Source organism: Grus americana, chromosome 21 (genome assembly GCF_028858705.1).
Source record: "Grus americana isolate bGruAme1 chromosome 21, bGruAme1.mat, whole genome shotgun sequence".
NCBI classification, from domain to species: domain Eukaryota; kingdom Metazoa; phylum Chordata; class Aves; order Gruiformes; family Gruidae; genus Grus; species Grus americana.
The window spans coordinates 6,794,185-6,818,059 of record NC_072872.1 but is presented as its reverse complement, the minus strand read 5'-3'; the positions used below and the strand labels follow the sequence as shown (position 1 = coordinate 6,818,059).

At 43.3% G+C, this 23,875-nt stretch overlaps 2 protein-coding genes across 2 annotated transcripts in view; both read left to right on the top strand.

The window, feature by feature from the left end:
- The first annotated feature begins 324 nt into the window (after positions 1–324).
- Positions 325–3,835, top strand: FNDC10 (fibronectin type III domain containing 10). Its single transcript, XM_054850097.1, has one exon. It carries the CDS (start codon positions 795–797, stop codon positions 1,527–1,529), a length of 735 nt encoding a protein of 244 aa, XP_054706072.1. The 5' UTR covers positions 325–794; the 3' UTR covers positions 1,530–3,835.
- Positions 3,836–11,552: 7,717 nt separating this feature from the next.
- SSU72 (SSU72 homolog, RNA polymerase II CTD phosphatase) overlaps positions 11,553–23,875 on the top strand; it is a 28,864-nt gene continuing 16,541 nt past the window's right edge. The window contains exons 1-2 of the mRNA XM_054849341.1: positions 11,553–11,794; positions 18,857–19,000. Of these exons, the coding sequence (XP_054705316.1) occupies positions 11,715–11,794; positions 18,857–19,000 (224 nt within the window). The 5' untranslated portion in view covers positions 11,553–11,714. The remainder of the gene's footprint in view (positions 11,795–18,856; positions 19,001–23,875) is intronic.

Genomic DNA, 23,875 nt, shown 5'->3' with positions numbered 1-23,875 from the left:
GGAGAGGGGGGGAAAAAGGGGCTTTTGTTAGAGGACAGCAGCAAGGGGAATATCTTCTTCCTCTGGTCTCGCAGACTAGTGTGCACTGAAGACCCACAGGTTTATCGCCATCAGCTGACCTCCTGGGGGACTCATGCCTTTCTGCCTCTATTACATCTTTGCCGATGGGGTTAAAGCAGCCTGGCTCTGCAGGCACAACCATTTTACAAAATCCACATAACACACACACACCCCCTTTGAAAAAGGTCTGCTTCAGCTGGAGGGGAGCTCTGTAACTTTCCACAACGCTGCCCTGGTCCAAGCCTTTGCTGGTTGTGCGACCCCAGGGGCAGAAGCACCCTCCCGGGGGCAGAGGCACCCGGACGGCCGGGACCCGCGGTCACCCCGTCCCTTGGGGCCGCAGCTTCCCCCGAGGGGGTGCGCGGAGCCCCCGAGCCCCGCGGCGAGCAGGGCAGAGCAACGCAACGCCGGACGGGCACGCAATGCCCCGGGGGGCGGGGAGGGGACTGAGCCCAGCCCGTGCCGGCCCTTACCGGGGGGCGCAGCGCCCGGGACACCCGGGGACCGCCCGTTGGGGGCTGCGGGTCCCCCGCAGGCCGGGCACTGCAGGGTCGGGGCCGCCCGCCGCTGGTCCGGAGCGGGCGCTGGCCAACGCGGCGGGTGCTCCGCAGCCCAGCGAGAGTTAACGGCGGAGCCGCCTCTCCATTGGCGGCCGGCGGAGCGGCTGCGGAGCCCGCGTTTATAACCGGCGCACGGGGCGCCGCAGCCCTCCGCCGGCACCGCGGCTCGGCTCCATGCCGCGGCGGCCGGCATGCCCGGCATGCCCAGCCTGCTGCCGCCCTTCCTCGCCCTACTCTGCTTCGGGGCGCCGGCGCCCGCTGAGGGCGCCGCCGCCCGCCGCCGCGGGGCCGGCGCCGCCCGCCTCGCCGCGGCGGGCCGAAGCCGAGGCCGGGGCCGAGGCGGCGGAGGAGCCGTGGTGTCCCTACAAGGTGGGGACCGAGGGCTCGGCGGGCGGGCGGCTTTGCTTCCGCACGCCGGCCCGCGGCTTCCAGTGCGCGGCGCGGGCCTGCCGCGCCCACCGGTCGCCGGGCGGCGCCCTGGTAGCGAACGTGCTGCGCAACGGCAGCGTGCTGCTGCAGTGGGGGCCGCCGCGCCCCGCCGCCGGCCTCCGCGGCTTCGCGCTCAACTGCTCCTGGGACGGCACCTACACGCGCTTCCCCTGCGACAGCGTGGAGCTGGGCGCCGCCTGCCGCGACTACCTGCTGCCCGAGGCGCACGGCAGCGTGCGCTACCGCCTCTGCCTGCAGCCGCGCTACGCTCCGTCGCGCCCCGCGCCGCCCGCCCAGTGCGTGGAGTTCCGCGTGGAGCCGGCCGCCATGCGGGATATCGTCGTCGCCATGACGGCCGTGGGGGGCTCCATCTGCGTCATGCTCGTCTTCATCTGCCTCCTGGTGGCCTACATCACCGAGAACCTCATGAGCCCGGCCCTCGCCGGGGCCGCGGGCGCCGCAGCTCCTCGCCGCGCCTAGCCTTCAGCGCTGCCCGCCGGGGCCCGGGTGCGCCGCGGAAGCGGAGCGGGACCGGACCGGGCCGCGCCGCCAACTCGGCCGGCTCTGGGCTGCGCTGCGCTGGGCCCCGCCCCGGGCGGGGAGGGCACTCCGGAGCCAGTCCCGGGGTGCCGGTACGGCAGCGGCGGCTTCCCCGGTTCCCTTGCCAGACCGCTTCTTGCAGCGCGCCCCACGCCGGCTTTGTGGCTCTTTCAGGGGAGGAGGAGGAGGAGAGGTTCTCCAAACTGTTCTCGCAGCGGTGTTGCCCAGGGCCTCGTGTGAAGCATTGGGTGTCTTGGGTTTGCTTTTCCCAAACTTCCAGCATTTGGGGTTTCCTCAGTATTTGGAGCTCTTCTTCCTCCTGGGGTGGGTTTTCAGCCTGAGCCGTGCGTGGTTACTGAACTCGCGGGATCTCAGTGGACTAGAAGTAAATAATGGCAAGGGCCCACAAGTGCCAGAAAAATGTCTGTTTTAAAAGCAAGCGACAGATCTTACAGAGGGCCTGTTTGAGAAGACTCTCCAGAACACCCTTATTTTAAGCCTATGCCTAAACCCCCTTGCTCTTAGATGTGTGCTTGAATTTTTCCCTGAGGGGAGATGTTGTTTAAATTCTGCGGGAGAACAGACCGCTGGAACCACAAAACCCATAGCTAAGAGTGTCTTTGATCCAAAGCCCACCTAAATCTCGTGACTTAAGTGGGTTTTGTATCGTGCCTTATGCTGTTGACAAATTCTGGGACCTAGACTGGCTGCTGTCCAAAAAAATGGGTTTTCTGGTCAGGTCAAGTGACCATCAACATCCTACACCGACCGAACCTGCTTTTCTCCCTTTAGAACTGTTGTTATCGGTAGTTTCCACCAAGAGCAATGCTAAAGGGACAAATTTAGTATGAAATTTCCATTTCGTTGTGCCAATATGAACCAATCCTTAATTATAAAATAAGTACAATGTAAATGAGCACCATCACTGCCCTCTGAAATCCCAGCTTTAGGAATGCCGTGTGCAGCTACACTTAAGGTAAAAGCGTCTTAAACACAGAACTCACTGATGTTGTAGCCAGGTGTTTTGAGCATAGGAACACTCCTTGTTAACTGCTCACTCAATGCTGTAGTAAGTAAGGTTTTAGCCATATTCTAGTATTAATTCTATTGTGCCTTAGTGCTGAGAATTTGTCCCATTTATATTGGTGTATCTGTTCTTGTAGTCTTCACAGACAACTGCATCTCCCCTAGTGTTTTTGTCTCTGAAACTAGTGGTTGTTGGTTTGTTTGTTCGGTTGGTTGTTTGTTTTTTTTTAAAACAAACTTAGGCTGATCATTACTTGAACTTTAATATGTACACAAAATAGAGTCAGTTACCATCTGAGAGGTATTTATTTAGTGAGCTAGTTTTTATTTAGTGTTGTTTGTATGTAGTTGACTGCCGTAACAAAAAAATGACTTTATATCACTTAAACTGAGCACCTAAAGCAAAAGTAGGGGAACAGCTCTTCTGTAAAGGGGTATTGCTATTAAAATAACATCCGTTTCCTGTGTGATCTGTTTGTGTAAATGTTTATGACTGGTGAATGACCCGTATGCTTTTCTTTGTGAAAATAGTTTGTGAAGTGTAAACTTGCTAGTAGAGGGTAAATATAGAAAGTATATGGAAACCTTAATAAAATCTAGTATTTGTACTAATCATAATCCCTTCAATAATTTGAGAGTGGCTGAGAAACTGAAGGTCTATATTTCATCAGGCAGAAATACCTTTTATTTGTTTGTTATTCTTGCTTTGTTTTCTTTCTCACATGCAGCTGACTCTAAATTTAACAGTGTTCTCTTTTTTATTAACTTGCCAATGTACTTGATTTAAGCAGCCTGACAATATCTGGCATCGCAGTAACAGAAAGATGGTGTCATTCATTGATGTTGAAGGACGATGTCGTAATTTTTCTTATTTTATCCCTCAGGAGATTGACTGCTCCAAGAAAAGGCAATCTGTTTTTAAGAACATTAAGACAAATTGTATGCAGTGGTGTTTAATTCAGTGAATTTAAACACAGAGTAAATTTGGGTTAAAGGTCTTTTAAAGGTTTCAAGTCAGTCTTGCCTGTAGCCAGTTCTGCACAGGACTACTAGAGTGGCACTGATTTTGTATATCTCTGTCAGCTTCTGTCAACCAGCGTTACTGTTTTGTTCTTCATCTTGTCGTGAATTGCCAGATGTGAAAAGTAAATGTACAAATAATGAGCCTTGTACCACCTTGGCATTGACCTTAATAAATTAAGAGAATAATGAAAAGAAAGTAAAACATCATAAATATTTAATGGTTCAAGATCTTGTTTGACTCAAAGTGAGCAAATCTGCCCAAAGACTGGTCATAAGGATATTCCATTGCCTACTGTAAAATTATGACAACAGTAATGGGACAATTAGAAGAGATTAATTGTCTGAATACTTGATTTTTGTTTACTGGAGGTTTAGACTAAAGGATCACAGGGTAATTCAGTTTGGAAGGGGCCTCTGAAGGTCATCTAGTTCAAAGCAGGGTCAGCTGTGAGATCACACCGGGTTACTGAGGGCTGTATCCAGTGTTGGCTTGAAAACCTCTGGGACAGAGACTGCACAACCTCTCTGGGCAAGCCTGAACTTGATCATGGTACTGTCTGTAATTGGGGGGGGGGGGGAGAAAAATAAAAAAGGCTTGGGCTAGAGACATCATCTTGCCCATCCTAAAATATTCTTATCAAGCAGGAGGTCACAGCACCTGGTACAAGGAGCTCATGATCTACATATCCAACAGCAGTGGGAAAAGAGGCGCAATATTCAAGGTGATCACTTCAGTCTTTCAGATATAGGAGGCCAGATGTGAAATTTTGTATGAAAATTCACTGTGCCAAAACCATTAAATATGGTAGCCAGGTGTCTTTGGTTTTGAATATAAAGAATCCTTATTTGACCTTTGAATGAGCTGCCCTTAGTTCCTAAATGCACCTTTCTTTACCAATTCAAGCTACTTCATCTTGTGTGCAGCCAGCACTGTTCGTTGTGGTGACACTGACGTAAGTCTGAGGAAACTGAGTACCATGTTTAATTTACAGTTTTGTAAGTGACTATCTTCAATAAGACACCTCTGCAGGTATTGATAGGATACAGTTACCTGCTAAAACAGCACCTAGTTGATACTATAGAGGCATTATATGTAGTCATCTCACATCATGCATCTGTCTCTGTGGATAGCATTGCAACAGAATGCTGGGCAGAGGAGAGACAAGCAAGAGCAAAATACGTAGAACAAGAATGTAAATCCTGATGGAGGAAATTCTGTAATACTCTAAAGGATTACTTTTATCAGTTTTTTCCTTTCCATGCATGATAAATGGGATGTGGGAAACAATATCTCATAGTTTCTCATTCATTTTCAGTGGATTAAATTTTAATGGATGCATCTTGGTGTCTGGAAAAGAAAATCATAGTATTCTCTATTTTATTTTATGTGACGTTAAGCAAAACCTCTGCTGACCCATTGATAACTGTGGGTTTTTTTCCCTCCATCATGAGTATAGACATTTCTTTTTGGCAATAATGGGAAAAATTACACATACATAGACTTGATATTAATTTGACTCCCAGAAGCCTTTGTGACACTCCACAGTTAAAGCTTTATCCAGTATCTGCAGCAATTCCCAAAACACGCAGAGTACCTTGTAGAGTTATAATCAATCCTGGCCTGTCCAGGCAGCAATAAAGAAGTAGCAGTATGCTGATTTCTAACTGCCAAGAAGCTGGCTGTTAGGCACCTAATGCTTTGGGAAAAAGTGGAAATAACTTCTAAGGCAACTACACATTCTCCGTATTACGATACAAGTCCCTGGGTATTAAAAATCCATATGGTACACTCTTAGGTGGTATATGATCCTGTGTTTACCTGGCAATTTCCAGTACAAATACCAAGCCATATCCATTTCTGCAGGAGTTAAAATAGAGACTGATATGCTCATTAACAAGCTTTTTTTCCTTGCCCTGTGCTAAATGTGAGGAAAAGAACTGCCTAAATGTAAGCAGCTCAAGCTCAGCCTGACCCCAACTTTGAATCTTCTGGAGGAAATACTCTGTGCCTCAAGCAAAGAATCCCTCTCAATTCCATTATGATATTTTTTGTGGTACATAAAAGGAAAGGCTGCTGGGCTTTATTTGGAGGTGCAAGTGAAAGCTGGTATTTTGCTTCCATGGAGACCTGGCGTTGTAGTCTTACAAGACTGCAAACTGCTGCTTTATTTCACCAGTATGTTCCACAAGAAAGGCTAGGGAGAGTGGGCTGAAAGGAGAAAAAGTGGCAGATAACAGTTAACTGTGTCACATTCCTGTTAAAGGCTTAGGAATTATAGCAGTGATGCTTGGATGGGGTCTTTTGCAGTTTTAGCCTGAGCAAATAGACCCTGACTGGTATTGCTTCATCATAGATCTGATCACTGCATCTCTTGTCTTTACACATTGTCTGATCTCATCTGGGAAAAAATTGCCCAAACACTTTCGTTTGTTTTCACCTGAAAGAATGTTTTTTGATGCAGAAGTTTTCATATCACATGTTTTGCTTGTCATTTAAAATTCACTGGCAGTATTTTCAGCCTGCTTTGCTGAGATGTAAACGATGGCACAGTGCAGTACAGTATTTATACAGTGTGCCAGAAAACCCCTCCAAAAGGGATTTTGGTGGAAGACTTTTCCAGAGGAGATCTCTGTGCATTGACCCATAGACCCTTTGTAAAAGTAGACGTGCGTATTCAGATAATTCATTCACTAACCGGATATCCCAGAACTACCAGATGATTTGCAGCATGTCTTTGCAGAAAAAGAAGTAACAAAAGAGCAAGCATTGCAGCCAGCGGGGCAGGTTTAGCAAGAATGGCCGAGAGGAGGCACAAGGCAAGAGGTTTTTGAAGAAAGAGCTGAGCAGAAAGACAGACGGGTTTCAGTGGGGAGCACAGAGGGGAGAAAAATGGGCAGGCTATGCTGAAGAGCAGCGGAGGAAAGGAAGGAAAAAACCGTTTTCCTGGGAGAGAGGCAGGCGCTAAGGAAAAGAAGGGAGAAAGGCTTTTCTCGGGCAGCGCTGAGGAGAGGGAGGACGCATTTAGGCGGGAAACGGTGTGTGGCGGGAGGGCTTCGTCTGCAGGCGCCAGGGCGAGACGTGAGGCGGGAAGATCTGAGGAGAGGGGAGCGGTTTGCTGTGAGGGCTGAGGGGAGGGAGAGGGAAAGATTTTGTCAGAAAAGTCGAGGAAATAGTGAGGAAACGGGGTTTTTTATGGGAAATGCAAGAGAAGAGGGGGAGAGGTTTTAGCAGGATGTGCTGGGGGACGGCGAGGCTTTTGTGGAAGGCGCTAAAAGGAGAGCGATGGGTTATGTGAGAAGGTGCTGAAAGATGGGTAAGGGCCCTGCTGGAAGTGTTGAGGGGAGGGAGAGGGGAATGATTTGTCAGGAAGCGCTGGATGTATGAGAGAGGAAACGTTTCATAGGGAAATGTCAAGGGGGTAGTGGGGAAAGGCTTTCTGTGGAAAGTGATGGAGGGAAAAGGCTTTTGTGCAAAGCACAAGGGGAGGGAGTAATGAATTAGCTGGGAAGCACTGAAGGGAAAGAGGTGAAAGACATTTGTGGGAAGTGCTCTGGGGAGAGAAAGAAAAGGCTTTTCTCAGGAATTGCTGAGGTGATAGTGGGGAAAGAATTTCTCAGAAAGAACAGAGGGAAAAAGATATTAATGGGGGAGCAGAAAATATTTTTAGGAAGCACTCAGGAGAGAAAAAGCACCCCTACCTGAGCAGGGAGAGTCCTGCCTCGCTAGGTGAAGTTCAGCTGGGCTGGGGAATAGAGTTTTTTCTTCCATATCCTGATCTCATCTCCTGTATTTCTCTTGTTCACGGTTCCCCTGTCATACAGAAGTGAACAAGACAAGGAAGGCTTTGGAGAAACTGCGAGCAAAGAGCGAGAAGAATCTGCAGGCTGTTGATGAGGCCAATGATGAAGTCCCAGAAGATGGAGGAGAAGGACCCTGGACAGTGGCACTTCCCTGGAGACAGGGCCTGGGATGCAGACCCACATTCCCTGGTCCTCCAGAGCCATTTCGTTGCCCAGAGCAGGGAGGTAGTAAGTTGGATGTAGTTTTTTACCGCTTTCTTTTTGTGGAGAATGGGTGTCACTATTGTTTGAGACATGCTGGAGCTAGTGCTGCAATGAGGTCTTTTATTATCTTCTGAGAAGACATTTGGGTTTTTGTTCTTGTGTTTAATGTCTCCTTTTTGTGCATTTATTTTCTGACTCCTTCTATAGATTTTATTTATGCTTTTCAGACATCAAAAACTATGGAAGACTTTATTACCAATAATAAATTTTGTTTCCTGGTCTCTGCACCAGTTGGGGTTTTTTTAAGATATTATTCTCCTCTTTTTCTCCTTCGTGTTCCGTTTTTGGTGTGATTTTATCTGTCATCAGTGTTTGTCTTATTTTCCATATTTCCTTTTATTCTATAATATAGCTGCAAGACCTGTGTGAAAACATGCCTGTAGATGGCCTATCGTTTGTAGCTCTCCTTATGTATTAGAAAAATACCTGAGTTATATTCAGCTGGTTATTTTGTCTTATGGACTGTTATCTTCTCCTTCCTTTAATCACTGTATTCCCACTGTCTCTGAATTTTTAGGTTACAAATTTTGTCATTTTTTTCATTTCCCCACATCAGTGTGGAGGTACTTTGTTCACATATCCTCCGTCGGACCTTGTTTCTCTAGGGGTACTTTTTAAGAGCAAGCAAAAGCATGTGAGTACTGGGAGCAATGTGTAATTATCTTGGGGTTTTGTGTCCCAGATTTCAGCTCTATTGCAATAAATTTTTTTCCTGGTATAAATACAGAAGGAGATGGTTATTTTGGTTCTTGCTTTTGGAATATATGTGTCCTAAATTCTTCTGCCCTTGGTAATCTCACATTTGCAAGCTTTGTGTTTTGAGTTGTTAATTCCAGCATACAATAATATTAGAGGTATATCTGGAGCTTTCATCTTTGGATCAAGGTTTCTGGAAATATTTTTATAAAATAATTGTGGGCATCTTACAGAAAAGCTCATTTGTAAATGTCCTATGAGAAATTCTTTTCTTATGAGGATTTTTCTTTTTTATAGAAAAAGCAGGGATTTTTCCCATTTAATTTTTGCTCTTTAATCTTAGTCACTTGAATAGTATTGTTTAGGAATTTGGTTTTTTATTTGCAGGCAGAATTGATCTATATGATCCTCTCCATCTCATAAAAATTCTTCATTGTCATTCTCTTTAGGGGCCTAAGTCCTACGTCGTTTCTTCTGCTCTCCTTGTATATAACGCTCTTGTGATGTTACAAATTTCCTGTCACAGGAATACATGGCAAATAGCTTGACCTGCTGTGTGCGGTCTTGATGGCAATTCGTCTGGCCTGCTAGAATCATGACACTAATTTGGTATAGTGTAACTAAATTTGTTTTGCTTGTCATCTACTCCATTGTAATTGCTCCAGACGGGACTGAGATGGCACTTTTAAACTCAAAGGGTATGGTTGACACAGGAGTGGAAGAAGAGGGCTAGTGCATATGGTGCTCTGCCCATAGGCAGCCGTAGCAGTAGACATACCATCTGTCTTAGGCCGCTTTTGCAATCCAATTTGGGTGATGATTCAGAAGATTGCAGTTAGTTAGATACAAAATTTTTATATAAAATGGTGGTTAGCAGAAATTTTCTATGAGAGGGGAGAATTCAGAATACCTGAAGTTAAGCACTTAAACAGAGTATCCCCCTAAAGATGAAACTTACAGAACACTAAAAACTTTCCCTTCCTGATAATTGTGCAGTGCCATCAAACAAGTAACCCCAGGGGCCCCACACCAGCTGCAACCTGGTATTAACAAATCTAAGTCTTTATTGCCTTCCCCACCCTGTGACCTGTGCACTCCTGATATGAATCATCTCAGTGCTAGAGGGAAACTCATCCGACTTCATGGCCAGAGCTCTTGGGGTTTCTGAGGTCTATGTGGAGTGATGACATAAGTGACTATCTTAAGAACATACTGGGGATTTAGACAGCAGTTCCCACATGATAATCAAAAAGTTTTTAATTACACCACTAGTTGTTTCATCTTGTATTCAGTGCAAGGTAGAAAGAAGATGAGGCCCCAGTCGCCATTTTAATATAGTTCCAAATTTCCTAAGTACTTTTTAAGACCCCATCCTGTAAAATATGCATTGTCCAATGGCTATATTGAATTCAGCAAGAATATAAGAAAGATGCTTGTTCCCTTGGCAGGAAGCATTTAGCATCTTGATGGATCCATTTAACTTGCACCCATTTTAATATCAAATTGATTTTGTCACAGGGTTGCTCTCAGGTCACAGTTCATAGTAGGCAGTCTATAAGAAATTCATTTGGTCTGAATCCAGATAAATAGAGCTAGAGGGCTATGAGAAAAAGTCATTTCCAAGCATTGATCCTGCCTGTGATGCAGTTCAGGGCCTATGCAACTAAATCTGGCACAAAGTAGCATCAATTTTAGTAATGAGCATTCTTTCAACATTTCAGAATTGTCAGGAGCTGAGGAGCAGGTGTCTGCTTAATACAAGCTCTCTTGTTACCACTACTCCCTTCCCTCCAATTGTGTTAATCATGGTGGCACCAAACAGCTTCTCAGCTCCGCTCTCGGCCCTGGACCTGCTAAGGGTGGGATCCGTGATGAGATGGCCCAGACGTGTGCTTAGAGCCATTGTCATGGTCTTGAGTTTTAACACAGACAACTTTTGTACTTGGAGTCTATGCACATTCAAATCGGAATTGGTTCCCTTTGTATTCTGCACTGACGGCAAAAATGTCATTGTACACTCCAAGAGAGAGGCTTCCACCTCGCCAATGTCCTCTCACTGCTCTAAAAGGACCTTTTCTGGAGCAAAGGAGGAAACCTCTATGTCCTGCTGAAGCCTTGGTTTCTTATCTCTCCTGTCTCATTTCTCAAGCACTGAAGAGTACTGGAGTCAGCTGAAAGAGCACAAGTAAACCGAGGTGGAAAAGCACAATGATATGGAAAGGGGAAAAGATTATGAAAGCCTCAGACAAAATTGGAATTGGTCCCTGCTGAGCAAGGAGTGCCATTATAATTTTGACCTGTATGCAAGCAAAACAATTCTGAAATCAGTGCATTTTACCAGTGAGTGGGTACATAAATAACTCTTGGTTTTGGCCACTCTTATTTGAACAGTTCTCAGTAAAAGCATGGGAGTTTACTCCCATTACTTGCAGAATTCCATGACTAAGCATAACAGAAAGCTTATGTCTGCCTCATCTTCACGACAGAGTCCTCAGCACAGAGTGTTCTGGGCACAGACATGGAAACAGGATTGATCCCGGGTGTCAGACCCAATTTACTTCTTCTCCGGGGTGATTCAGCTCTCCACCCAAACGCTGCTTCTCCGGATCCATGGCCCAGCTCAGTGGAGCCACTGCAACGTTTGGCTGCCACCTACTGCTGAGAAAGAAAAGCAGCCAGAAGACTCCGCTTTTCAGGAAAGAAGTGATTGCCTTGAATCACATTTTTCTGAAAACGAGCTAATGGAGTCCGTGGCTTACATTGCCAGGCAAATGGGAATTATATGGGTGTGAAGTATGGAAATAGGGCATATTTGGGAAGAAGATGGGAAGATCCAAGACCGTACATTGTAAATTTGGAGTAATTTCTTTCTGGATGTTGGAAAATTGCGGTCAGGGACTCGGCGGCGCAGGCCGCCCGTGAGCCCCGCGAAGCCGGTTCCGCGGCGCGGCAGAGAGGGTCGGAGGTCGCCCCGCTCTGGGGACCGGCCTCTCTCCAGGCGAGAGCCGCCCGGGGCAGAGCTGCGCGGGGAGCGGCCTGCGGAACCGGGCCCTCCGCTCAGCCGCCACTCCGGCTCTATGGTTGGCGGCGCGCTGTCTCCGCCGCCGCAGCTCCGCCTCCCTCTCGATGGTAGGCGGTGGCCTCCGCCCCCTGACGCCCGCTCCGCCGTTGGCCGCGGCGGGGCGGCGCGGCCCTGGTGACACGTCCCGGCACCGCCCGCCGCCGGGCTCCCGCCGCCATTTTGTGCGAGCCGCGGCCGGGGCTGAGAGGGTTTCGGAGTCGCGGGGAGGGAGCTGGGCTCTTCCCTGCGCCGCCATGCCTTCCTCGCCGCTCCGCGTGGCCGTGGTGTGCTCCAGCAACCAGAACCGCAGCATGGAGGCGCACAACATCCTCAGGTAACCAGGGCCTGCCCGCCCCCCTTCCTTCCTCCGGCCGCCGGCGGCGCGGCCTAGCCCGGCCCGCCGCCGTCGGGCCTCTCGAGTGCGTCCTAGGCCCTGGCGGCCGCCTTCCGTCGCGGGCCGCTCCTCCGGACCGCATCAGGGCCGCTTCCTTGGCCGCTGTAGCGTGAACGCTGGCTGCCGTGCCTGCCCTGGAGCTGGGCTGTCAAGGCAGCGGGGCGCCGTGCCGACTGCGGTCCGAGGCCGCGGTCGGGGCCCGTGCCTGTCCCTGCTAGGCCCACGGGCTTGGGGACTTCATCCTGTCTCCTCCGGACCCTGCCCCAGGCTGGTTTCGCCGGAGTGGCCGGTGCGGTGGGGTCTGCTCCACCGTCGCTGGCGGTCCTCCGGATCCAGTGCTGCAAAACACGAGCTGGCGAATTCGACAGGCGCGGAACAGCTGCGGTGTATCTGAAAACTTAAATGCTCCTTATATATATATACACTATTTTTTTCCCCTTTAATGCATCTGAAGACTGGATCTGCTCTGTGCACTGAAAGGGAACCTTTTCCTATTCCAGAAAAACTGGATGAAGTGTTTGGTTCAGAATATTAAATGTGTTTGGGATTATGAGGGTTCATTTATTTAGCTACAAGTATTTTCAGTTTGGCTGAATTCACAAGGGGAGATGGGAGACTGGGGATGGACTGACGGACAGGAGAGACCTCATCTGCCTGACATCATGTTCCTAAGTCTTCCATGTGCGCTGCAGGAACGTGATAAAGGCTTTTTTTGTTGTTGTTATGCAAAGTAACATTCACATTAAAATATACATACTGCTAGCACAGTAAGCCAAACAACTATGTGTAAATTGTGTGCTACATTTAAATAAAAACAACAGCCTTGAAAGGGATAAATAATAGAAGCATCTGGTCTGGCAGCCATCTTACTATGAGCAGCATATGATGCTTTTAGTGCTTAAACTTGGCATCAGATGTTACCAGTAGCTGCCTGGGGGGTGGGGGGGGAAGTGCCATTTTTCTGCTAATAATACTGGAACTGAGTTTCATTTAAGAAATCTGAGTACTGAGGACAAAGTTAATTCACTTCTAATGTCTAGCCTTTTTCTTCCTCTCTCTTTTTGCAGAAGAAACAAATCACTTCCGGTGTGACTGATATTCTTCTGGCAAATGTGGCAGGGAAATGTTTTTTAAAAGTCTCTTCTCCCTTAAGATTTTAATTAAAAAGATTAACAAAATGTATATCTTTGGAATATGTTTATTTTCAGCAGCATCCTATGTAATTATAGCAAGAATAGCATAAATGGCAAAACAGAGATGAATTGCTGATGCTGTTCTAAAGAAATAACTAGTCCCTGCAATGAGAGTGGTCATTTGCCAGTAAACTTCAGGAAAATATTTGCATTGGCTCAGTGCCAGTCTGCTTTACCAGTTCAGGGTAATGTTTTGCTGCATGTTGAGCTGCACTTTCAAAGAACACGATTAAAAGAGGAAGAAGAGTTAGGAACAAATTGAGGTATTATGAAACTGTAAAGTATTTTGTGAAAGGGTTACAAGACTTTAAAGGATGCACATTCTACAGAACTGCAAGTGACTGAAAACAATCTGGAATGAAACCTTCAATTTGAATATGTTAATAAACAACGCTTTGTAATGTGTAGCCTAAGAGCTTGTATAAATATTTTAGGCTTTTTTTTAATATTTATGCTAGGAAATGTGTTGAAATTAACATTTTTTATTAAGTTTGTCTTATATTTGATAAGTCTTTTAGATTTTTGTAATGCTGCAAGTCAGTGTTTCAGGATTAACTTCTCTAGTCTATTCAGTGTTTTAATGAATTACAGGTTTTAGTTAAGCCAATTTTTTCATGTGGCGTTTTTATCAGTAACTTTGTTTATTCCATTCTTCAATTTGTAGAGAAAAATATCTGTTGGTATGGCAAGCTTATTTTACTTTCCATATGTTAGGCCTATCTAGTGCCTACTAAAAATTGAACTTAATTGTATGCAACTTCCTTTTAAAGCAAAAACAATCTTGCAGAAATGTCTGAATTTTAACTTCTGATGTGTTTGTAAAACATAAAATTTAGCCCTCTACATATAATATCTAGGTGAAATGTCCAATTTACCTGGTACACTTTTTTTTGGAAGTACCTGCAGTCCATCACTTCTTGCTTTTATGTTTCTTCTTTGTAGCTTATCCTTTTTAATGCATGAAATTATAAAGTATTTTAAACAGGCTTGATTTAACATATTAATGTACTTACATGTTGTAACATCCTGGTGTTCTCTCTTTTACACTCAGAAAAGCAAAATTGTAATACGTGCTTTCTTCTCACACTTCAGCAATTTGGGGGCGGTGGTAGTGTATGTTTGGGGTTTTTTTTTATTCTTTAAACTTAATGTATCAGATAATAAGAGGTCCTTTTAAATTGCAGTGGTTCATTCCAAAAGGGTTTGCAATGAGTCTCGCTTGCCAACCTGAATTTCTCATTCATCCTTCCTGTACTTGATATCGCTGTGCTGCCACTCGTGCCTCTGGAAAACGAATTATGCATCACATCCCTTTTGTATCTGAATAATCAATCTTACCCATTTCTGGTGTAATCTTGGTTCAGTACAGTTTCAATTTGCTTTGTAGTGTGCTTGTATATTTTCTAACTAACCAGATTTTAAACATTGTGTTCTAATCTTCCAGCAGAAGTCAGACTGAAGGTCTCTTAAAGTTTGTTAATAGAATAGTTACCATCACCGTAGGGATATGGTGAGATATTAAAGCAAAGGGAAAAGAGGAAAAGCAATAAGAACTATGTGGAAAGACGTAATCCGTCCTTAAAAGCTGTCAAACTGGGTGTCCATCTGTAACCAGTCCCTCAGTCAAATCTTACTCATCCTACATTTTTTTGCTTTTACAAATATTATTTGTGTATAGGTCTTTTTTGCGCCATAGAGTATGCAGACTTAGGTCATGGTTCTCCTTCATACATAGAAGAGGAAGGTGGAAGTGTAACACTTCTCTTATTACCAAACTTTATTATACAGCAACATCGACACTTACGTTTGTGTATATTTATTTGGTAGTACACCGCTGGCCTTTAAAAGGAAGTTATCGTTTCGAATTCTCCCAGTATATAGGAGGGTACTCTGGTAACTTTGTGTTTTCAGGCTCTTAGGGTGTAAATACCCTGTCTCAGTCTCCTGAGTTCAAGGTCTGTGTTACTGCTGATAATGAAAACTTGTAGGATACTGATACACACCTAAGCTATGTACATATATGTTCTTTTGTTTTAGGAAACTCAGTATGTTAAGAAATTACCATGGATATGAGATCTTAGTGGCAGTAAACAGATTTAAATATTGAAACCCTAGTATCTGAAACTTAAATTTCATATTGATGTTATGATTTGTAGTTCAACAATGACCATGTAAGAGAACTTAAGCCGCACCCTTGCGATTTACGTAAGTCGCTAGTCACAGCTTCACTACTGTCATTATCTGTCAGCAGCTAAATGCAACGAGGTATTGAAATTTGTATTGCTTAATTTAAGAAATTTTAATAAACCCTCAAGAAGAAGGAAATGTTTTAACTTTTTTATATTAAAGCACTCTCATTTACAGCTTATCAGTGATAATGCAAATTACAACAAGTTGTTAATGTTTTAAAGATTTTGGAATCAAAATTAGTTAACAATGCTTGTGTTCCTGCTGTTTAACAGTGGGGGGGGTTTTGTGGGGGTGGCTTGGTTTTGTGTGTGTCTGGTTTTTGTTTTTTAATATTGATTGACAGGCATAAGATATTTTCAAGATGGTCTACAAGGGGAGCACTGTTGCTAGTTATTTTCCTGCTACATGTTATGGAAGGGGATATATTAACATTAGTGGTTTGTCCCTGAAAATCTTTACTACTACCAGCTGCAGTTGTACTGCAGAATTTATTGCATTTGCTTTAATGTTCAGTAATACTTAATACTGGCCATTGTAAGAAGAGAAGCTGTACTCTTAATGAACTTACAGTAAGCTGAAAAATACATTCATAGAATAAGCATGTGTGACATCCCAAAGTAACAATGAAAGAGAAGAAAGGTGTAGATAAAAGTTCACGTCTCCATCTGCATGGATCAATATTATTTCTCCTCTCAGTGCTTGAAACAGAGTGGTAACAACTGTCATGTGTTAGCGCTTTGTTAGCGTAGTCCCATGTTGATCTCTGCTTTCAGCAGCAGTTGTGTCCCAGATGAAGAGTAGTATTTGCGGTGAGCTCTGAGATTCTTTGGAGGGAAATGCAGTGACTGTTTTCAGGTTCTGCAATTAGAGGTCTATAAACTCATGGGCACATGGTTAGTGTATGTAGTGATTGTAACGAGCTTTGGACTTAAACTGAGGTGAGCATTCTTGCTGAAAATGAGATGTGTATACTGGCTTATATTCGTACTTAGTATATTGATAGTTTACATACATTAGTCTTAATAGTATTAATAGAAACAGCTTCCTGAAATTTCACAACACTTACAGGTCTGTTAATGTTTAAGCTTCACATTTTTAGAGATCAGTGCTAGGATAGTATATTAGTATATCTTACCCTTTACTGTTTATGGTAAAGTTGAAGCTCATTATTTTCCATCTTCTGGGTAGTTTTACTAGGCTGAGAACAAATACTAGCTATACGTGGTCTTGTAGAAAATGTTCATTGTTAAAAGGCTGTGCCACATTACAACAGATACTTGATGACTCACTAAACTAGATCTGTTCAGCTGTTCAATAAAAGCAGGCTCTGTTGAATAATGATTCTAGGCAGCCATTCTTCCCTCTCCCCGTCCCCCAATTCTTGCAAAAAATATGTTGCAACATTTTCAGAATATTTCATAATAGTACAACTGGTGCATAAGTAGTGTAAAAGCTGTACCCTGGCAACTGCCAGTGTCAAAGCATGAAATTCCATGTGAGAAATGCATATTCTGGCTTTTCAAGAAAGTAATTTTCAATGGGTCATGTGCATTAGAGGCACAAATTTTTGATGTGTGGAACTTCAGATCAAGATTTCTGTTTAGCTTTCTATGAGATCGTGCAAACTTCAAGGACATTTCTGACAGTTGGAGATGGGCTTCTTAATGTGTGTGACCCAAGCAGACATATTTAAAAAAATTAAAAGTTAGGAGGAAAGCATAGAAGAAAATACTTTTTCCATCATAACATTACTGCTTTGCGGTAACGTGGGAGGGAAGGAAAGAAGACAGAAAGTGCAAGGTGCCAAAGCCCACTATTTCTCAGTTGGTATTGAAATTCTTAGCAAAAATAGCTTCAGGTGGTAGATACAGAAAGGAAGGAAGAAGGGTGAGACACCTGGAAGAAGGATCAATTTGAAACGTTAGTGTTTTAGCACTGCAATTTCTTCTATATGTGTTGTGGCTCTCTTTGTGTCCAGTAGAAGCAGTAGAATAAAAACTCAGATCTGGAAGTGTTGCAGGGGAAACAAACTAAATGTGACTGGTGCAGTTATGAGTCACTGTTAATGTGATGATGGGCTGGGAGGGGGAAGGAATTGCACTTTTTTCCACTTGTATCCGTTTTCAGTCATTAGTCCTGCAGAAAGAAGAAAAAAAATCATCGTGTATCCTGTCTGTTTACAGAAATAGGAACCTATAAATAGTTGCTCAAAGAAAAAGTGTAGTGAAGCAAGAAAAGATAAATTAAAGGAAATAACACTATTGATAGTTGCATAGCAGTGCTTGAGCTTGGGGCAAAGCTTGATCACAGTTAGTGTCTGCGTAGAAGCTTTTTGGATAACTTCGAAGACACCATTTGAAGGCAAACGTGCAATTTGAATTGGTGTGTCTTCTACTGAATATCCTTGCTATCCTGTATGTGAAGACCAAGGAGTCAAGATGTGACTTGTCTGTTGCTCAAAATGTGTAGTTGGGACTTACGCTTGTTCCCAGTCTCCTGTTTGCTCTTCTCAGCAGAAGGCTCTACAACATTTTTATTTTGTGGGGAGAGGGAGGTGGTTTGCTTGCTTTTTGTTTTAACATTGTTCTCTCTATTCAGTCTTTTAAATCACTGAAGCTGAAAGTGTGGGTCCTAAAAAAAAAAAAAAAAAAAAAAAAAAAAAAGAGAGAGAGAGATTAAGCTGTGGTCTTTACCTGTTTCAGAAGTTAGATTGCCATTATAAAGGAAAATGTTTTGGCATTCTGGACAATAGCGACAGTATTTTACCATGTAACTTTGTCCATTACACCACCAGACAACAATCTCTTTTCGGTCCTGTTATTCAACAAATGTAATGTTTCTTAATATTACTGAAAGATTTGTTGAGATTCAAGTAGGTGTGTTTAGGTTAATCAGAACATTTTTGGCATTACCCCTCAAGACAAGCAGGTTCCTGCCTCTTTTTTTTAATTATAATTATTAAACAAGTAGTTGTTCATGAGAATGGAATGAAGCTATCCCTGGCTTACCCAAGAATTTTAGGTGCCAGCCAGCAGAATACATGCCCCATTTCTGTAAAGGTAGTTACACAGTATGTTTTTCAGTCCACTTGAGAAGTGCCAGGCAGACGAGTGTGTGTACTAGGCTAATTAAATTACACTAGAGGTAGTTTTGGCAACATAGTGAGGGGCATAGTCTAGTTAGCCCAGCAATGTTAGCAGAATACATAAGTATTGATCAGTTGCTATTGTTACTTACTTTCTTATATCAAGACAAAACCATCTTTGCTTATACTGTATTGTCCAAGAGTGAATATGGAACGCGTGCTTGTTGCAAATCCAAGATGCCTGAAAGCACAGAAGAAATACGCAAAATGCTCCCTACCATAATTCTAAGAAAATATCTATATTTTATATGATGCTCCTTTAGAAATGGTGTATGAATTTCAATTATAACTGTGAGGAAATATGCACGTTGGGTATGCTTGGCAACTTAGTAAGAGCTGTCCAACTGTTTAGTTGTGATTTGGCTGATTGCTAAGAGGTGTTTTTAAAATTCGGTATGTGTTCTTCAGCACTTTGATATTTAAGGTTCATCCAATCTAATTGCCTTTCCCCCCCTCTTCCCCTCTGTCTTTCAGCAAACGAGGATTCAGTGTCCGATCCTTTGGAACAGGGACTCATGTGAAACTGCCAGGACCAGCACCGGACAAGCCGAATGTTTATGATTTCAAAACAACATATGATCAGATGTACAATGATCTGCTTAGGAAAGACAAAGAACTGTATCCCTGTGGCATGGCCTTTTTAAAAAAATCCAATATGGTTCATCAAAGGTGTAATTCATTATTTGGCATTATGCATTAGGAATATATAGTTGCTTGACCAGCAATCTTAAAATGTTTTAGGTTTATAGGAGGTTTTTTTACAATGGGCCTCTAATGCTCCCTTGTAAATTGCTATTGAGTTACAATGCACGCATTCAAAAAGCTCTTTTGTAGTATGTTAACGTGTTTAGCTCTTGAATGAAAGCATATTAATATTATGACAGATTGTCTGTTACCTCCACTGCACTGTGGCTCATATTTTCTCAGTGCAAAGACTGTCCTGATAACGGATATGCGAAGAGCGACCACCTCGACATTAATGTTGTATTTAGCTCAGACAAACTGACAGGTAAGGTTTACAGTATACTTTCTCTGGGAGAGAGGATGCCTTTCATTAAAGAGTTCACCCTTCTCACTGAGAATTTCTTGATACCTGATTTGATCTGTGCACCAAAAAAACCTCCACTCCTATAGCATATTATAAATCGTAGAATCATTTAGGTTGGAAAAGACCTTTAAGATCATTGAGTCCAACTGTAAAAGAATGGACATAGGAGAGACTGATAACATGTTTAATCCTGGAGAGCAGAGTTGATCGAGGTTATGCACACTACTTAAAACCATAACTAGTGTCAGACTGCATGATTTTAGAACATCTTAAATTAAAAGTCAACTTTAAATATGTTTTTAAGAATACCCACAAACCTACAAAACTGGGGCACTCATTCTAGATATTCTTTTCTCAACAAGGGATCTGATTTTTATTTAATGTTAAATATGAAAGAGAAAACCTAAATAAGGAATTCAGTATATGCTGAATTTCTACTTAAAAGATAGAGGGCCCTTTAGAGTGAAGTATCCCAGAAATGAGTCTTGGTAATTCAATAGAGTAGTCTTTGCACATTTTAGTGGTATAAGGTTTTTTCCAAAAATCTTGGGTATGGCCATCTGAAGATCCAACAGGAATGTTACCATAGTTTAAATGTCTTCATTGTACTCAAACAGCCCAGTTTTCTTGCATCTTTTGGAAAAAATTCAAATAACACTGAACACATTGTCAGAGACTAGAAAACTTGGAACATGGTAGAAACTAGTTCAAACTGTTACCCAAGGAGTTAGCAAACTCAATAACTTTTTGAAAGATAGCTCTGCAGTTGCACAGATTATATTATGGCTTACTACTACTCAGCAAATTCTTTGTTGTATTTGCTGACCAGAAATAATAAATTTGAGCTCCCTGACACCCCAAGAGTGGCGCTTCTTTTGCATTGGGGATTGAAAGACTTTTGTTAAGAAGGGCTGGGCTGTTTGATTAAAGCTATACAGCACCATGAGGACTCATTAAACATTGGAATACCTTTCTGCATGGTGTTCCACACAAATGGTATCCCTTGTCAGGGGTATTGGTTTCCTAATATCTAGTTAGAGGTCCTTTTTTTTAAAAAAAAAAAAAATCAAAATGTAGGGTGTAGTCTTAATGAATCACACGTGTGATGTGCTGGGGTTTTTTTTGTATCCCTCTGCCTAGAGAGAAAAGGAAAATCTTGCAACCCCATCTTAACGAGGTATGCCATATCTTGATTAAAAAAATTGCTTCGAAAGAAAATTATTTGCATTGAGAAATAATTTTAACAAGCACTTACGACTTCTGATTTTCCTTGTTGCGTTCTTCATTGCTGCTGCTGTACTGATTATGGCACTACTTTAAGATAAAACCAACAGAAAGCCTACCTAGTCCCCCCTTTCAGCATACTTTGGAGTCCATTTTGGTTCTGCTCCATGCTGGGGATGGTTGCTGTGTGGCCCAAATGTATTTGCAGTGTTACAGTTAAACCTTTTCTCAAGATAAAGCAAGTTTAAAAAGTAGCCATTGCAAGGGAAATAGAGCACGAACAGTTACCTCTACATCTTTGCATTTTTGATTCTTAGCTATTAGAAGTTAAGGTGTTCAGAGTAAACATTGTCAGTGCAGAAAGCAACTCCATTTCCAGAAATGGGTTTTGAGGGTAAAGACTTTCACAGTAACTGAAACCAGACCTACTCTTGTCAGAGCTGTGGAGTAGTTTTTTGTGAACCAGGGTCATGTGGGCTCTCAGGTTTTTTTGGGTGAACATTACTACATAGAGGTCATGGGCATGCAAACATTACCTGCTGAAGGGTGGGAGGGCCTGCTCTTCTGATTGGCTTTGAGTGTAATTGGTATGGAAAAACAAAAGAAGGTGTGGTTCTTCAAATGATGTAGCTGCTTGTTCTGTTTCCCAGCCTTGCTTTCATCAGCTAAGCAGAGATGACTCTCATCTGTAGCCTTTCCATGTGGTTTGAAATAGTATATCTTGGTGACAACTGTCTGCTTGTTCCCCTATGCCAGTGATGGCACACAGGAAGTTTGAGTGCTCAGCATTCAGTATAGCCTTACTTAGATGTGGTGTCCTTCCTCCAGTTCTGTATGCCAGCAGGGGTCCAAAGCGTTACACTAGATACTCAGTGAAATTGTGGCTGTAAGGGACTTGGAACGTTTTCTGTTTGGCAGCCAAGTAAATGACCCCTTTTCCAGAAAGCAGTAGCTCAAACAGAAACGTGCTTTTGCAGTGGCGGACATCAGTCAGAGCAAGGTTAAAAATGTGTTAGAGTGAAATGATCCATTGAAACTCTTACTCACTTGTGGAAGGGAGGGAGAACTATCAAAAACCTGCTCTGCAGAGACTAAAAGCACCTTCATTGCAGTTAATTAGTGAAATACAGAGCACAAGCTGACATACCTTGAACGCATATGTTGAATTTCAGAAGCGTAAGGATTAATGGAGCCAGGCGTACAGATTCAGTTAAGTAGGTGGTTACAGTATATCTAAAATGGAAGTGCTTCAGAGCTTTTTAAGATGTAGTAGTTAAAATTATAGTTAAAATACGTATCCACATCTACTACTGCACTTTTAGAATATTGCATTTAAATTCCTTGAGTCCCAATAGAGGACTGCAGCAAAACCATTTAAGGCTGTTCTGAATGTGGCTTTTGGTTGTTTTTTAAAATATTGCTCTGTTTCTAGGAGAACAGTAGAGGGTTCTACTACTAATCTATAGGAGACATGACCGATGTGGGGCTGTACATGTGTAGTATAGATACACTACCTTGTTGTATTTGCATGTGTAACCAGACCTTTCAAAGATAGGCCACTATGATTGCTCACACCTTACAACTGTGTGAAGGCATTTAGGGACTTTGTTCTAATTATATGATGGTGACTTTAAAGATGGAAAAAAAAGTAGAAAAAAAACTGGTGACCCCTGCCTTCAAGTGAACACAAAAACTAATCAAGGATGAAACTTTCTAAATGCCAATTTAAATGTGCAGCAGCAATTGCTTTTATGCCCAGGGATAGGAACTGGTCAAATGGAAATTTGACCAAAATTCTGCAGCAGTACATCCTGGGTTCTTTATCAGTATTAACTAACTCCATGATTGATTGTTTCTTTCCTTTCCCAACGCTGTGACGCTCAGATGGAAGATACCTAATGATTTCCATAGAGAGTGAGGGGTTTTTTTAGTAGGATTTCTAGGCAGCCTACCTCTACTCTGCAAGCTTGGCCTACTCTCTGTTTCCTACTTCTTTTACCTTGTCTTTTACTTTGACCTGCCCTCTAACTGTAGATAGGATTCCAGCTTTAGCTCCATAGTTATATGATGATATAAAATTGGGGGAGGGGGAGGAGGGCAGGCAGAACATGTCCTCAAGAAGTTACTAAAGGTGTGCTTCAGGCAGAAAGGGAAATGTTTTTGAAATGAAGGAGAAAAACTGGCTTGGTACATCTCTCAGAAGGACGTAAGGATTCTTTTCTGTCAAAAAAAAATAGTAGTGATAATCTAGGTGATTGGTATCTAGGGTTTTTTATCTGTGAACTCCATATTTAAGCTGGATGGCCATATGGTACTTTTTGTGCTATTGCTGATGTGTGGTGGTGGTTTTTTGGTTCTGGTTTTTTGTTTTTTAATAGTACCCTTCGCATTCAGAACAAGTGGAAACAGTTTCTTCTGCCATATACAGACCACTTTGCCAGTAAACATTCATAGCATTATGGTCTCCCCATAGCTGACGCTTATCCCTGATTTATCCCCCAGTCTCCCATCTGCCTGAGATGATGTGCTCTATTAACTGGTAAGATGCATTGTGGTAGAACATCAGTAGAGGAAAATGTGGTGGCTTTGGAGCAAGCGTAGGCTCAAGGGACTATGTATAGCAGTTCCAGAATTGAAGTGGGGGGCAGGGCGGGGGGGAGAATCAGAAGCGGGTTCTGACATGCACAAGATCTTCACAGGGTCTAGATGAACAAAACTAAAATCTTCTCTTTCCCTACAGAAGATGAGGAAGGTCAACAGAAGTATATTGTTGAACTAAATTTGCTTCATTGTATAACTGTGTAGGAGAAGAAAGACGCTGTGCCTTTCCCAAAACTTTTCAGTCTCACTTGAGACACCGTCTCCTGTGGCCATGAGGAAGAATAAACGCAAAGAGGATTGGGACTAGCTGAGAAGAGGGGGCATCCAGAAGCAGTGAGGTTGTATTGAGGATTATTTTTTTTTTTGTCTTTGTAGGTGATCAAGAAGGAGGATCACTTAGTGCTGAAGTCTTAGTCGAGCATCTCTGCACTTAGGCTTTTCTCCCAGGAAAAACTGCATTTCCTGTCTTGGAGTCGAGCCTAGCTTCATGGGACAGTACAATTTGAGTATTAATAGTCATCTCTTCCAGAAGATTTCCTCTGCTTTCTTCCTCTCCTTAACACTGGTATGGGAAGAAAGGAATCAGTTTCTTGTGCAGTGTGTCTCAACTGTAGTAGAAA

Excerpts from the sequence above, each read along its gene's own strand:
- FNDC10 (XM_054850097.1), top strand. The coding sequence starts at position 795 with ATGCCGCGGCGGCCGGCATGCCCGGCATGCCCAGCCTGCTGCCGCCCT.